Here is a 13,921-nt window from a genome sequence, read left to right on the forward strand (position 1 = left end):
TATGAGGCTGCTAAACCGCGATCCAGTCACTAGGGGGAGCAGATGCTGTGAGCCTGCTATACCGCCATCCAGACACTAGAGGGAGAGGACGCTATGAGCCTGTTATACCGCTATCCAGACACTAGAGGGAGAGGACGCTATGAGCCTGCTATACCGCCATCCAGACACTAGAGGGAGAGGACGCTATGAGGCTGCTATACCACCATCCAGACACTAGAGGGAGAGGACGATATGAGGCTGCTATACCGCCATCCAGCCACTAGGGGGAGAGGACGCTATGAGGCTGCTATACCGCCATCCAGACACTAGAGGGAGAGGACGCTATGAGCCTGCTATACCGCCATCCAGACACTAGAGGGAGAGGACGCTATGAGCCTGCTATACCGCCATCCAGACACTAGAGGGAGAGGACGCTATGAGGCTGCTAAACCGCGATCCAGTCACTAGGGGGAGCAGATGCTGTGAGCCTGCTATACCGCCATCCAGACACTAGAGGGAGAGGACGCTATGAGCCTGCTATACCGCCATCCAGACACTAGAGGGAGAGGACGCTATGAGCCTGCTATACCGCCATCCAGACACTAGAGGGAGAGGACGCTTTGAGCCTGCTATACCGCCATCCAGACACTAGAGGGAGAGGACGCTATGAGGCTGCTATACCGCCATCCAGTCACTAGGGGGAGCAGATGCTGTGAGCCTGCTATACCGCCATCCAGACACTAGAGGGAGAGGACGCTATGAGCCTGCTATACCGCCATCCAGACACTGGAGGGAGAGGACGCTATGAGCCTGCTATTCCGCCATCCAGACACTAGAGGGAGAGGACGCTATGAGGCTGCTATACCGCCATCCAGACACTAGAGGGAGAGGACGCTATGAGGCTGCTATACCGCCATCCAGACACTAGGGGGAGCGGACGCTATGAGCCTGCTATACCGCCATCCAGACACTAGAGGGAGAGGACGCTATGAGGCTGCTATACCGCCATCCAGACACTAGGGGGAGCGGACGCCGCTCTTTTTACTTTCATGTAGGGTGGGGAAGTGACCTCGGTGCCTCCTTCCTCTTCCTGGTGCCTCCCTGAAGATCTCCCCGCTGTTGCAGTGCGGGTTACACGGTGAGTGTTCAGTGACTGCATGTGCGAGCCTCAGCCCCCGGGCCCTGTAGTGACAGCTCTGTATGTAAGGAATAGCAGCCCTGCTCTGTGTATAAGAAGTGACAGCCCTGCTCTGTGTATAAGGAGTGACTGCCCTGCTCTGTGTATAAGGAGTGACTGCCCTGCTCTGTGTATGAGGAGTGACTGCCCTGCTCTGTGTATAAGGAGTGACAGCCCTGCTCTGTGAATGAGTGGCAGCCCTGCTCTGTGTATAAGGAGTGACAGCCCTGCTCTGTGTATAAGGAGTGACAGCCCTGCTCTGTGTATAAGGAGTGACTGCCCTGCTCTGTGTATAAGGAGTGACTGCCCTGCTCTGTGTATAAGGAGTGACTGCCCTGCTCTGTGTATAAGGAGTGACTGCCCTGCTCTGTGTATAAGGAGTGACTGCCCTGCTCTGTGTATAAGGAGTGACTGCTCTGTGTATAAGGAGTGACTGCTCTGTGTATAAGGAGTGACTGCTCTGTGTATAAGGAGTGACTGCCCTGCTCTGTGTATAAGGAGTGACTGCCCTGCTCTGTGTATAAGGAGTGACTGCCCTGCTCTGTGTATAAGGAGTGACTGCCCTGCTCTGTGTATAAGGAGTGACTGCCCTGCTCTGTGTATAAGGAGTGACTGCCCTGCTCTGTGTATAAGGAGTGGCAGCCCTGCTCTGTGTATAAGGAGTGGCAGCCCTGCTCTGTGTATAAGGAGTGGCAGCCCTGCTCTGTGTATAAGGAGTGGCAGCCCTGCTCTGTGTATAAGGAGTGGCAGCCCTGCTCTGTGTATAAGGAGTGGCAGCCCTGCTCTGTGTATAAGGAGTGGCAGCCCTGCTCTGTGTATAAGGAGTGGCAGCCCTGCGCTGTGTATAAGGAGTTGCAGCCCTGCGCTGTGTATAAGGAGTAGCAGAGCTCTGTATATAAGGAATGGCAACTTTGTATATTAGGAGCAACAGCTCTGTATATAAGGAGTGGTGGCCCTGCTCTGTATATAAGCGATATCTCATTATGCCTCACAGCTGGCGATATCTCATTATGCCTCACAGCTGGCGATACCTCGTTATGCCTCACAGCTGGCGATACCTCGTTATGCCTCACAGCTGGCGATACCTCGTTATGCCTCACAGCTGGCGATACCTCGTTATGCCTCACAGCTGGCGATACCTCGTTATGCCTCACAGCTGGCGATACCTCGTTATGCCTCACAGCTGGCGATACCTCGTTATGCCTCACAGCTGGCGATACCTCGTTATGCCTCACAGCTGGCGATACCTCGTTATGCCTCACAGCTGGCGATACCTCGTTATGCCTCACAGCTGGCGATACCTCGTTATGCCTCACAGCTGGCGATACCTCGTTATGCCTCACAGCTGGCGATACCTCGTTATGCCTCACAGCTGGCGATACCTCGTTATGCCTCACAGCTGGCGGTACCTCGTTATGCCTCACAGCTGGCGGTACCTCGTTATGCCTCACAGCTGGCGGTACCTCGTTATGCCTCACAGCTGGCGGTACCTCGTTATGCCTCACAGCTGGCGGTACCTCGTTATGCCTCACAGCTGGCGGTACCTCGTTATGCCTCACAGCTGGCGGTACCTCGTTATGCCTCACAGCAGGCGGTACCTCGTTATGCCTCACAGCAGGCGGTACCTCGTTATGCCTCACAGCAGGCGGTACCTCGTTATGCCTCACAGCAGGCGGTACCTCGTTATGCCTCACAGCAGGCGGTACCTCGTTATGCCTCACAGCAGGCGGTACCTCGTTATGCCTCACAGCAGGCGGTACCTCATTATGCCTCACAGCAGGCTGTACCTCGTTATGCCTCACAGCAGGCTGTACCTCGTTATGCCTCACAGCAGGCTGTACCTCGTTATGCCTCACAGCTGGCTGTACCTCGTTATGCCTCACAGCTGGCGATACCTCATTATGCCTCACAGCAGGCGATACCTCATTATGCCTCACAGCAGGCTGTACCTCATATGCTCAGTAATAACCTTATTCCATATTGGTACAGTCATTATCAGCCTCACTTGCAGCAGACATGTGGCGACACTGTGCCAGGTGCGGGATATTGGCTGGCGCATGTCGGCATTATAGCGGACCCACCATTTCCTATAGGTTCCTGTGCCTAATTCCCTGCAGGAGAGGGCACCATTATATCTGGGGGCACTGGAGCTGGTACTGTGCCCGCTGGGCATGCCCTGCTGTGTCAGGAAGAACCAGGCCTCCGGAGAGGGCACCATTATAGCCGAGGGACAGGCTCCATGTTTTCTTGCTCTGCATTTATCTTTCCCCTTGTTTGTTGTCTCCAGGATTAGTGAGCAGACAAGATGGCCGCCATTAGCGATGTCCCTGAGGGAGCACTGGTGGAAATCCTGTCGTCAGTCCCTGCCCGGGATCTGATTCTCCTCTGCCGGCCGGTCTGCGCTCTGTGGAAAGACATCATAGACTCGCACACGCTGTGGAAGACCAAGTGCCAGCGGGACGGGTTCCTTCCAAAGCGCTGCAGAAAGAATCCGCCCGACTGGAGAATGTTCTATTTCCTCAGCGCCATGAAGAGAAATTTACTAAAAAACCCAAGTGCCGAAGGTGAGACGCTGCGCGGGTACTTCTGTCATGTCCGCCTGTAGCTGCCACAGGGAATGTGCCCAGGACTATTATGTCCGCAGGGGCCAGAGACAAACAGCTCTCCTGGGGTGGGGGTTAAGGAGACCAGGGGGCTCCCCCCAATATGCAGAGCCTCCGCTCAGGGCACCTACTCCTGCAGGGCCCCATAATTACTTGCTGCCCATTCAACACTTCTGAGGGGGTAGCAGCTTGGCGTCCCCATCTCTCCTCCCCATGTGGCTGGGCTGCGGGGAGCTGTGTGCTTGGCGTTCCCAACTCTCCTCCCCCTGCGGCTGGGCTGCGGGGAGCTGTGTGCTTGGCGTCCCCATCTCTCCTCCCCTGCGGCTGGGCTGCGGGGAGCTGTGTGCTTGGCGTCCCCATCTCTCCTCCCCCTGCGGCTGGGCTGCGGGGAGCTGTGTGCTTGGCGTCCCCATCTCTCCTCCCCCTGCGGCTGGGCTGCGGGGAGCTGTGTGCTTGGCGTCCCCATCTCTCCTCCCCCTGCGGCTGGTCCAGGAGCTACAGCTGTTTTACGTGTTTCTCTCCTTGCTCCATTACTGAATGTCTGGGAAGGGGAATATGTCCAGGTGCAACCCTGTGCTTACATAGAATGTGACGGCAGATAAGAACCACTTGGCCCATCTAGTCTGCCCCTTTTTAAAACATGTTACCTCAAACCATATTTGATCCTTATTGCTTGGTAAGGATATAAATATACCTATCTCAAGCATGTTTACATTGTACTACTGTATCTGCCTCTACCACCTCTGATGGGAGGCTATTCCACTTATCTACTTCCCTTTCTGTGAAGTAATTCTTCCTCAAATTTCCCCTGAATCTTCCTCCCTCTAGTTTCAGTGCATGTCCTCGTGTTCTGCTGCTCCTCTTCCTGTGACTAATGTCTCCCACCTGTACCTTCCTCCCCCCATTGTCAGTGCATGTCCTCGTGTTCTGCTGCTCCTCTTCCTGTGACTAATGTCTCCCACCTGTACCTTCCTCCCTCTAGTGTCAGTGCATGTCCTCGTGTTCTGCTGCTCCTCTTCCTGTGAAGAGTGTCTCCCACCTGTACCTTCCTCCCCCTAGTGTCAGTGCATGTCCCCGTGTTCTGCTGCTCCTCTTCCTGTGACTAATGTCTCCCACCTGTACCTTCCTCCCTCTAGTGTCAGTGCGTGTCCTCGTGTTCTATTGCTCCTCTTCCTGAGAAGAATGTCTCCCACCTGTATCTTCCTCCCCCCATTGTCAGTGCATGTCCTCGTGTTCTGCTGCTCCTCTTCCTGTGACTAATGTCTCCCACCTGTACCTTCCTCCCTCTAGTGTCAGTGCATGTCCTCGTGTTCTGCTGCTCCTCTTCCTGTGAAGAGTGTCTCCCACCTGTACCTTCCTCCCCCTAGTGTCAGTGCATGTCCCCGTGTTCTGCTGCTCCTCTTCCTGTGACTAATGTCTCCCACCTGTACCTTCCTCCCTCTAGTGTCAGTGCGTGTCCTCGTGTTCTATTGCTCCTCTTCCTGTGAAGAATGTCTCCCACCTGTACCTTCCTCCCTCTAGTGTTAGTGCATGTCCCCGTGTTCTGCTGCTCCTCTTCCTGTGAAGAATGTCTCCCACCTGTACCTTCCTCCCTCTAGTGTCAGTGCATGTCCTCGTGTTCTGCTGCTCCTCTTCCTGTGACTAATGTCTCCCACCTGTACCTTCCTCCCTCTAGTGTCAGTGCATGTCCTCGTGTTCTGTTGCTCCTCTTCCTGAGAAGAATGTCTCCCACCTGCACCTTGTTATAACCCTTGATATATGTGAAAGTTTCTATCATGTCCCCCCTTTCACTTCTCTGCTCTAAAGTATACATATTAAGATCTTTTAGTCTTTCCTGGTACGTTTTGTGATGTAGGCCATGCACCATTTTAGTTACCCTTCTTTGTACAGTCTCTAATGTATTTATATCCTTCTGGAGATATGGCCTCCAGAACTGAACACAATACTCTAGGTGAGGTCGTACCAATGACCTATACAGGGGCATTATTACTTCTTTCTTTCTACTGCCGATACCTCTCCCTATGCAACCAAGCATCTGACTTGCCTTCTTCATTGCTTTGTTACATTGCTTCCCTGCCTTTAAGTCCCCTGAAATAGTGACACCTAGATCCCTCTCTTCCTCAGTAGTTTCCATTATAGTGCCATTTATACTATATTGAGTCTTTGGATTTCTGAGACCCAAGTGCATGATTTTGCATTTTTTGGCATTATACTGTAGTTGCCATGCTCTTGACCATTCCTCTAATCTACCTAGATCATCAATCATTTGTTTTACCCATCCTGGTGTGTCTACCCTGTTTCCTACCTTTGTGTCATCTGCAAAAAGGCACATTTTACCCTCAATTCCATTTGCAATATCACCAATAAAGATATTAAAAAGCACTGGTCCAAGTACAGATCCCTGGGTTACCCCACTTGTAACCTTTCCCTCCTGTGACTGTACTCCGTTTACTACAACTCCTCCATGACCGATAGACGACCATGGAACGATTTCCTTGGACTTCCCGGGAGCTCCTGGGCAGTCCCCAGCTAACGATTTACAAAAAGTGTGTTTTTTTGCGAAAAGATCTTGATCCGATCCCGATGCGACTGTGATGGTCGGATCGCTGGTTTTTGTTTTGTACAAGAACCCCATGCGACCGTCGTCAGATTGGCCTTTGAAATTAAAATGGACTAGCTGAGGGGATAGGAAAAGCAGCAGCCATTTTAAACCAGTGTATTTCTGCTTTGTTACTAGTGAGGCTTGGTGTATACCTGCTGAACGCTGCACATAGCTATTTTACATTACTTTGTTTTGCCTGCCATTACAAAGTGTCTTTTAACCCTGCACTGACAGTGTCCACTATGGAGAATACAATGATGGGTCGTCACCAGCAAGATTACCTGCTCTATTATGCTGTGCTGAAGCTCAGGCGTCAGAGGGCCCAGCGCAGGAGAGCAAGATCATGCTGGAGAAAGCAGTGGCTACTGCAGCGTCAGACTCGGTCTCGCATGCCACTGCTCAGGGGTATCAGGGAAAATAACCCAGACGACTACCGGAACTTTTTGCGGATGGATGATGCCACCTTCCAGGAATTGCTGCGTCTGGTGACTCCCCACATCGAGAAGCAGGATACTAAGTATCGTATGGCTATCCCTGCTGAGGAACGGCTGGTGGTGACCCTGAGGTTTCTGGCAACAGGACGGTCTCTTGCTGACCTGAAGTTTGGATCCCTCATCTCCACGCAGGCTTTGGGCCTCATCATCCCGGAGACCTGCAAAGCCATTGTGAAGGTGCTGCAGTACCAGTATTGCAAGGTAAGGAGGAAAAATACACCGTACACTTTATTGTGCAAACAAAATTGTTTTATTTATAATTTATCCCTAGAACAGAAACAGGTTTTTAGGCCTTAATATATAAAACATTTGCAAATATATAACTATTGTGTTAACGCAAATACATTATGATAACGTATATTATATATATATAATCATTTAAGTATCACCCAGCTTTAACTTTCCCAATAAGTATGGGCTACTGTGTGGCAGAGGGTGTCTGCCGCAGATATGTAAAGGCTGTGGCACACATGGCGCAGATGCAATGGGTCCGGCCCCATTGATGTGAGCAGTGGCCTTCACATATCTACAGCTGAGACCATGTCTGTCGCACAGTACCAAAACTATTTGAAAATGGCAAAATAGCCTATATTTTATTACAGATCCCCATACAGAGAGGAGACTCTGGATCGTCCGCCAGTTAAGAAGAATATAGGTGACGGTAGTTGGTGGTTTGAGGCGGCTGTGAGGGGGTTGATTGGGTGGGTGTTAGAGGAAATTGTGTGCTGGAAGGGCCTGGTACAGTGGCTGGGGGAGTAGACACTGGTGTTTCTGGTGTCAGTGGTGTTTCTGGTGAACTAGCCATGCCAACTAATTTGGTGCCACTTCGCACACACCCTATACTGCCATGATCCAACAACTCTGTGCATAATCTCTCAAATGAGAGTTGCTGGTCAGGAGCCATGTGGCGTACACACTGTGCCACGTAAGTGCACAGTGCTGCTTCTCCTTTTTTCCCCTTGCCACGCATTTTCTTAGCACGGTGGAGTGGGTGCCAGAGTGGCAGCTTCACTCAATGGGCATGGAGTATCAGAAAGCTGCGCCACGTCTGGGGTTGGAGGTGGGTCATCGCCAATGTGCAGCTGTAAAAAAAATAAAAAAACACAGTTACTAATCAATTGTATTTTCTTTTAATTTCAGTTCCCTACCAGCATGAATGAATGGAAAGTCATCGCAGAGGAGTTTGAACAGCGATGGAACTTCCCAAATTGCGGTGGAGCCATTGATGGGAAACATGTCCGCATAGCCCAGCCTATCAACAGTGGTTCCTACTTCTTTAATTACAAGGGCTATTTTAGTATTGTACTAATGGCTGTGGTTAATGCGAACTATGAGTTCATCTTCCTGGATGTAGGAAGGAATGGCCGTGCGTCGGATGGTGGCACTTTCAAGGACACAAAGTTTTACAAAAGGCTCATAGCGAACACCCTTCACTTGCCGTCTGTCCAGGAAACTAAACAGGGGCTAAATTTTGTGTTTGTGGCGGACGAGGCTTTTGGCCTGCACGAGCACGTCATGAAGCCATATGCACAAAGGGGCCTTAACCACCAAAAAAGGATCTTTAACTACCGGCTATCCAGGACACGGCGTGTAGTAGAAAATGCTTTTGGAATCCTGGTTAGCCGGTTTCGCATATTTCACACTGCCATCAACCTGAGGGTGGAAAAAATTGACTGGGTTGTCACAGCGTGCTGTGTCCTGCACAATTTACTATGCAGAAAAGCCACACAGCAAAGGGCTACAGGCACAGCACTCCAAGAAGACCCAGATCTGCCAGAGGGGGTAGTGCAGATGTCCTCCTTGCAAACCCCAACACAACACTTCACGGGGAGTGCACGAGCCAAACAGGTGAGGGAAGAGTATATGGCCTACTTTATTGGGGAGGGGGCTGTGGATTGGCAGGAGGAATCGGTTAGATAGGCAACAAACTTGACCAATGTGTATGGACTTACCAACACGGACTGCGAATTCTATCCTCATTCGCTGTCACTTCTGAGTTCTCATGTTCCACCATCAAGACTACTCGTGTCCTCATCGACTCCTGGCTGAGGGTGAATCATAGTACCAGAGGGAGGTTTGGTACACCTGGTCGACTCCAGCACCAGACTTCTTGGAAGCCTCCATCTTTTTGTGTTCCTTCAGGAAAACTGTCCTGAGATTTTGAATGCGTTTCTGCACCCATTCTGCCTTGGCCTCCGGGTGGAAAGGGAGGATGAAGCAACCCAAATCCTCCAGGACTTGGTTCCTTTGTATTTTGTTTGAATATTCCTTGGACTTTGTTCTCCACAGGCATTCCTGGGAAGGACACCGCTCAATAAAAACTTTAACAGGTGACTGTAAAAAGTAAAAAATATTTGTTGTTAAATTTATATCCATGTTTAATATAGTACTTGTTATAGTTCTAGTTATCAATTCACCTAGTTCATATTTTTTTTTAAATATTCTAAATGTTAATAAACTTTTATGAAAAACCTTATACATTTTATTTATATTTGAATGGATGAGATCTTGGTTGCAGGACAGAAAACAGAGAGTTGTAGTAAACAGAGTACAGTCAACGGAGGGAAAGGTTACAAGTGGAGTACCCCAGGGATCTGTACTTGGACCGGTGCTTTTTAATATCTTTATTGGTGATATTGCAAATGGAATTGAGGGTAAAATGTGCCTTTTTGCAGATGACACAAAGGTATGCAACAGGGTAGACACACCAGGAGGGGTAAAACAAATGATTGATGATCTAGGTAGATTAGAGGAATGGTCAAGAGAATGGCAACTACAGTTTAATGCCAAAAAATGCAAAATCATGCACTTGGGTCTCAGAAATCCAAAGACTCAATATAGTATAAATGGCACTATAATGGAAACTACTGAGGAAGAGAGGGATCTAGGTGTCACTATTTCAGGGGACTTAAAGGCAGGTAGGCAATGTAACAAAGCAATGAAGAAGGCAAGTCAGATGCTTGGTTGCATAGGGAGAGGTATCAGCAGTAGAAAGAAAGAAGTAATAATGCCACTGTATAGGTCATTGGTACGACCTCACCTAGAGTATTGTGTTCAGTTCTGGAGGCCATATCTCCAGAAGGATATAAATACATTAGAGACTGTACAAAGAAGGGCAACTAAAATGGTGCATGGCCACCATCACAAAACGTACCAGGAAAGACTAAAATATCTTAATATGTATAGTTTAGAGCAGAGAAGGGAAAGGGGGGACATGATAGAAACTTTCACATATAACAAGGGTTATAACAAGGTACATGTGGGAGACATTCTCATAGGAAGAGGAGCAACAGAACACGAGGACATGCACTGACACTAGAGGGAGGAAGGTACAGGTGGGAGACATTCTTCACAGGAAGAGGAGCAGCAGAACACGAGGACATGCACTGACACTAGAGGGAGGAAGGTACAGGTGGGAGACATTAGTCACAGGAAGAGGAGCAGCAGAACACGAGGACATGCACTGACACTAGGGGGAGGAAGGTACAGGTGGGAGACATTCTTCACAGGAAGAGGAGCAGCAGAACACGAGGACATGCACTGACAGTAGGGGGAGGAAGTTACAGGTGGGAGACATTCTTCACAGGAAGAGGAGCAGCAGAACACAGGGACATGCACTGACACTAGAGGGAGGAAGGTACAGGTGGGAGACATTAGTCACAGGAAGAGGAGCAGCAGAACACAGGGACATGCACTGACACTAGAGGGAGGAAGGTACAGGTGGGAGACATTAGTCACAGGAAGAGGAGCAGCAGAACACGAGGACATGCACTGACACTAGAGGGAGGAAGGTACAGGTGGGAGACATTCTTCACAGGAAGAGGAGCAGCAGAACACGAGGACATGCACTGACACTAGAGGGAGGAAGGTACAGGTGGGAGACATTAGTCACAGGAAGAGGAGCAGCAGAACACGAGGACATGCACTGACACTAGAGGGAGGAAGATTCAGGGAAAATCTGAGGGAACAATGACGACACAGAAAGGGTAGTAGATAAGTGGAATAGCCTCCCATCAGAGGTGGTAGAGGCAAATACAGTAGTACAATTTAAACATGCTTGGGATAGGCATATTGATATCCTTACAAAGAAATAATGATCAAATATGGTTTGAGGTAACATGTTTAAAAAAGGGGCAGACTAGATGGGCCAAGTGGTTCTTATCTGCTGTCAAATTCTATTGCGCACATTGATATTCACACAGACAGGTGAATGGGGCCTTGCATAATAATCAGCAATGGTTTTATATATATAGAGAGAGAGAGAGAGAGAGAGAGAGAGAGAGAGAGAGAGAGAGAGGGAGGAGAAGGTTTGAAGTAGGCACTCACCACAAGCAATAAAGCCACAGTTGAAAGGTTTTACTTAGATCATTATTGCAGCTGACGTTTCGATCCTCGACAGGGACTGGTGCTTCCAGTCCTTGTTGATTGATGTGCATATGTCTTGACAAAGATCCCTGTCGAGGATCGAAACGTCGGCTGCAATAATGATCTAAGTAAAACCTTTCAACTGTGGCTTTATTGCTTGTGGTGAGTGCCTACATACCCTTACCTTTATGTGGTGAGGGAAGCCTGAGATGGGAGCCCGTCCCCCCTGACCGTGTCCAGCGTGTGGCAGGAAGTTGCTGGTGCAATATATATATACACACACAGAGACAGGTGAATAGGGTCTAGCACACAGTGACATGGTCAGGTGCCCGGGTGATGGTACAAACTAGTACTGAAATAGCAGACTATACATTGGTGGCATCATTGGGCATGCATAGGAGAGATTGGGCCTCCTGAATACAGTGGGTTAACAAGCTAAAACTCCCTTTCCTGCTGTATTAGCATGTAGGCAAACACGCAGAGCGGCAGTATGTGAGGGGTTAATAAGCGAGTAGAGCTGTTAGTTTCGCTGGGTAAAGTGTTCTCACATCCACTGATTGTTATCCATATATTTGTTCTGGTGGGGATAGAGCCAGGTAACAAGCGTTAGATCCCCAGTGAGGTAGCGGTATATGCTAATGAGTAATGACAGCACAATCACTTGCCAGGGCTGGATAGTCCCCTCATAAGCAGTTCCGTCAGGCGGCTTGCTGATAGGCGTGTAGTTGTATATAGCGTGAGGGCCGTGCACTGGCGGTGGATTCCACATACCCATAGTAACCAACGAGATTGTTGCCCTGAGAAACGCCAACTGTCTCCGGATATCTCAGATCTGTCTGTTTCCCTACAGATGACTTTAACTTTTGGCACAAAAATGAAAATTCAGGAGATGGATGGAAAGTGGAGACGCTGCCGGGAGACCACGGACAGAGCTTCCCCGAGGAGAGAATCCGGAAATACTTTGTCACCTCGTATGGGTATGTAACCAGCGCTGTGCCACCTCTAAAGGGGAATGTAACCAGCGCTGTGCCACCTCGTACGGGTATGTAACCAGCGCTGTGCCACCTCCTACGGGTATGTAACCAGCGCTGTGCCACCTCGTACGGGTATGTAACCAGCGCTGTGCCACCTCCTACGGGTATGTAACCAGCGCTGTGCCACCTCGTACGGGTATGTAACCAGCGCTGTGCCACCTCGTACGGGTATGTGACTAGTGCTCTGCCACCTCGTAAGGATATGTGACAAGCGTCATGCCACCTCATACAGGTATGTAACCAGCGCTGTGCCACCTCGTACGGGTATGTAACCAGCGCTGTGCCACCTCGTAGGGTATGTAACCAGCGCTGTGCGACCTCATACGGGTATGTAACCAGCGCTGTGCCACCTCATACGGGTATGTAACCAGTGCTGTGCCACCTCGTACGGGTATGTAACCAGCGCTGTGCCACCTCATAGGGTATGTAACCAGTGCTGTGCCACCTCGTACGGGTATGTTACTAGCGCTGTGCCACCTCGTAAGGATATGTGACTAGCGTCATGCCACCTCCTACGGGTATGTAACTAGCATTGTGCCAACTCATACGGGAATATGACCAACGCTGTGACACCTCATATGGGTATGTGACTAGTGCTCTGCCACCTCGTAAGGATATGTGACTAGCGTCATGCCACCTCATACAGGTATGTGACTAGTGCTGTGCCACCTCGTACGGTTATATAACCAGTGCTGTGCCACCTCGTACAGGTATGTGACTAGCGTCATGCCACCTCGTACGGGTAGGTGACCAGCACTGTGCCACCTCATACAGGTATGTGACTAGTGCTGTGCCACCTCGTACGGTTATATAACCAGTGCTGTGCCACCTCGTACGGGTAGGTGACCAACGTCATGCCACCTCGTACGGGTAGGTGACCAGCACTGTGCCACCTCATACAGGTATGTGACTAGCGCTGTGCCACCTCCTACGGGTATGTAACTAGCATTGTGCCAACTCATACGGGAATATGACCAACGCTGTGACACCTCATATGGGTATGTGACTAGTGCTCTGCCGCCTCGTAAGGATATGTGACTAGCGTCATGCCACCTCATACAGGTATGTGACTAGTGCTGTGCCACCTCGTACGGTTATATAACCAGTGCTGTGCCACCTCGTACGGGTATGTGACTAGCGTCATGCCACCTCGTATGGGTAGGTGACCAGCACTGTGCCACCTCATACAGGTATGTGACTAGCGCTGTGCCACCTCGTACGGGTATGTTACTAGCGATGTGCCACCTCATATGGGTATGTGACTAGCGTCATGCCACCTCGTACGGGTAGGTGACCAGCAATGTGCCACCTCATAAGGGTAGGGGACTAGCGCTGTGCCACCTCATACGGGTATGGCACTAGCGATGTGCCACTTTCTACGGGTATGTGACCAGTGCCATGCCACCTCGTACGGGAATAGGACCAGCAATGTGCCACCTCATATGGGTAGTGGACCAGCGATGTGCCACCTCGTATGGGTATGTGACTAGCGCTGTGCCACCTCGTATGGGTATGTGACTAGCGCTGTGCCACCTCGTACAGGAATGGGACCAGCGATGTGCCACCTCATACGGGTAGGGGACTAGCGCTGTGCCACCTCATGAGTATGTGACCAGCGCTGTGCCACCTCGTATGGGAATGGGACCAGTGCTGTGCCACCTCGTATG

General features: G+C 50.3%; 2 protein-coding genes across 4 annotated transcripts in view; one reads left to right on the forward strand and one right to left on the reverse strand.

Moving 5' to 3' along the window:
• Nucleotides 1–969: 969 nt before the first annotated feature.
• The window catches only part of FBXO44 (F-box protein 44), a 29,686-nt gene continuing 16,734 nt past the window's right edge, over nucleotides 970–13,921 (forward strand). The window contains exons 1-4 of one of the 2 annotated variants that reach the window (XM_083163441.1): nucleotides 970–1,117; nucleotides 3,444–3,720; nucleotides 6,596–7,056; nucleotides 7,996–9,267. In XM_083163441.1, coding sequence (XP_083019567.1) covers nucleotides 3,462–3,720; nucleotides 6,596–7,056; nucleotides 7,996–8,775 — 1,500 coding nt within the window. In that variant the 5' untranslated portion in view covers nucleotides 970–1,117; nucleotides 3,444–3,461 and the 3' untranslated portion in view covers nucleotides 8,776–9,267. Of the gene's footprint in view, nucleotides 1,118–3,443; nucleotides 3,721–6,595; nucleotides 7,057–7,995; nucleotides 9,268–12,070; nucleotides 12,198–13,921 lie in introns of those variants that run through there. The other variant, XM_083163442.1, reaches the window with a different exon arrangement.
• Nucleotides 7,130–13,921, reverse strand: part of LOC146043056 (F-box only protein 44-like) — a 53,620-nt gene continuing 46,828 nt past the window's right edge. Inside the window, exons 6-7 of one of the 2 annotated variants that reach the window (XR_014464103.1) lie at nucleotides 8,808–9,189; nucleotides 7,130–7,937 (exon numbers count right to left, since the gene is read on the reverse strand). Coding sequence is in view for 1 of the 2 variants with exons in the window: in XM_083163443.1 (XP_083019569.1) it covers nucleotides 8,887–9,189 (303 nt within the window). In the remaining variant the exon portion in view is untranslated. Of the gene's footprint in view, nucleotides 7,938–8,743; nucleotides 9,190–13,921 lie in introns of those variants that run through there. The other variant, XM_083163443.1, reaches the window with a different exon arrangement.

Source organism: Crinia signifera, chromosome 19 (assembly GCF_055691185.1).
Source record: "Crinia signifera chromosome 19, ASM5569118v1, whole genome shotgun sequence".
Lineage (NCBI taxonomy): Eukaryota > Metazoa > Chordata > Amphibia > Anura > Myobatrachidae > Crinia > Crinia signifera.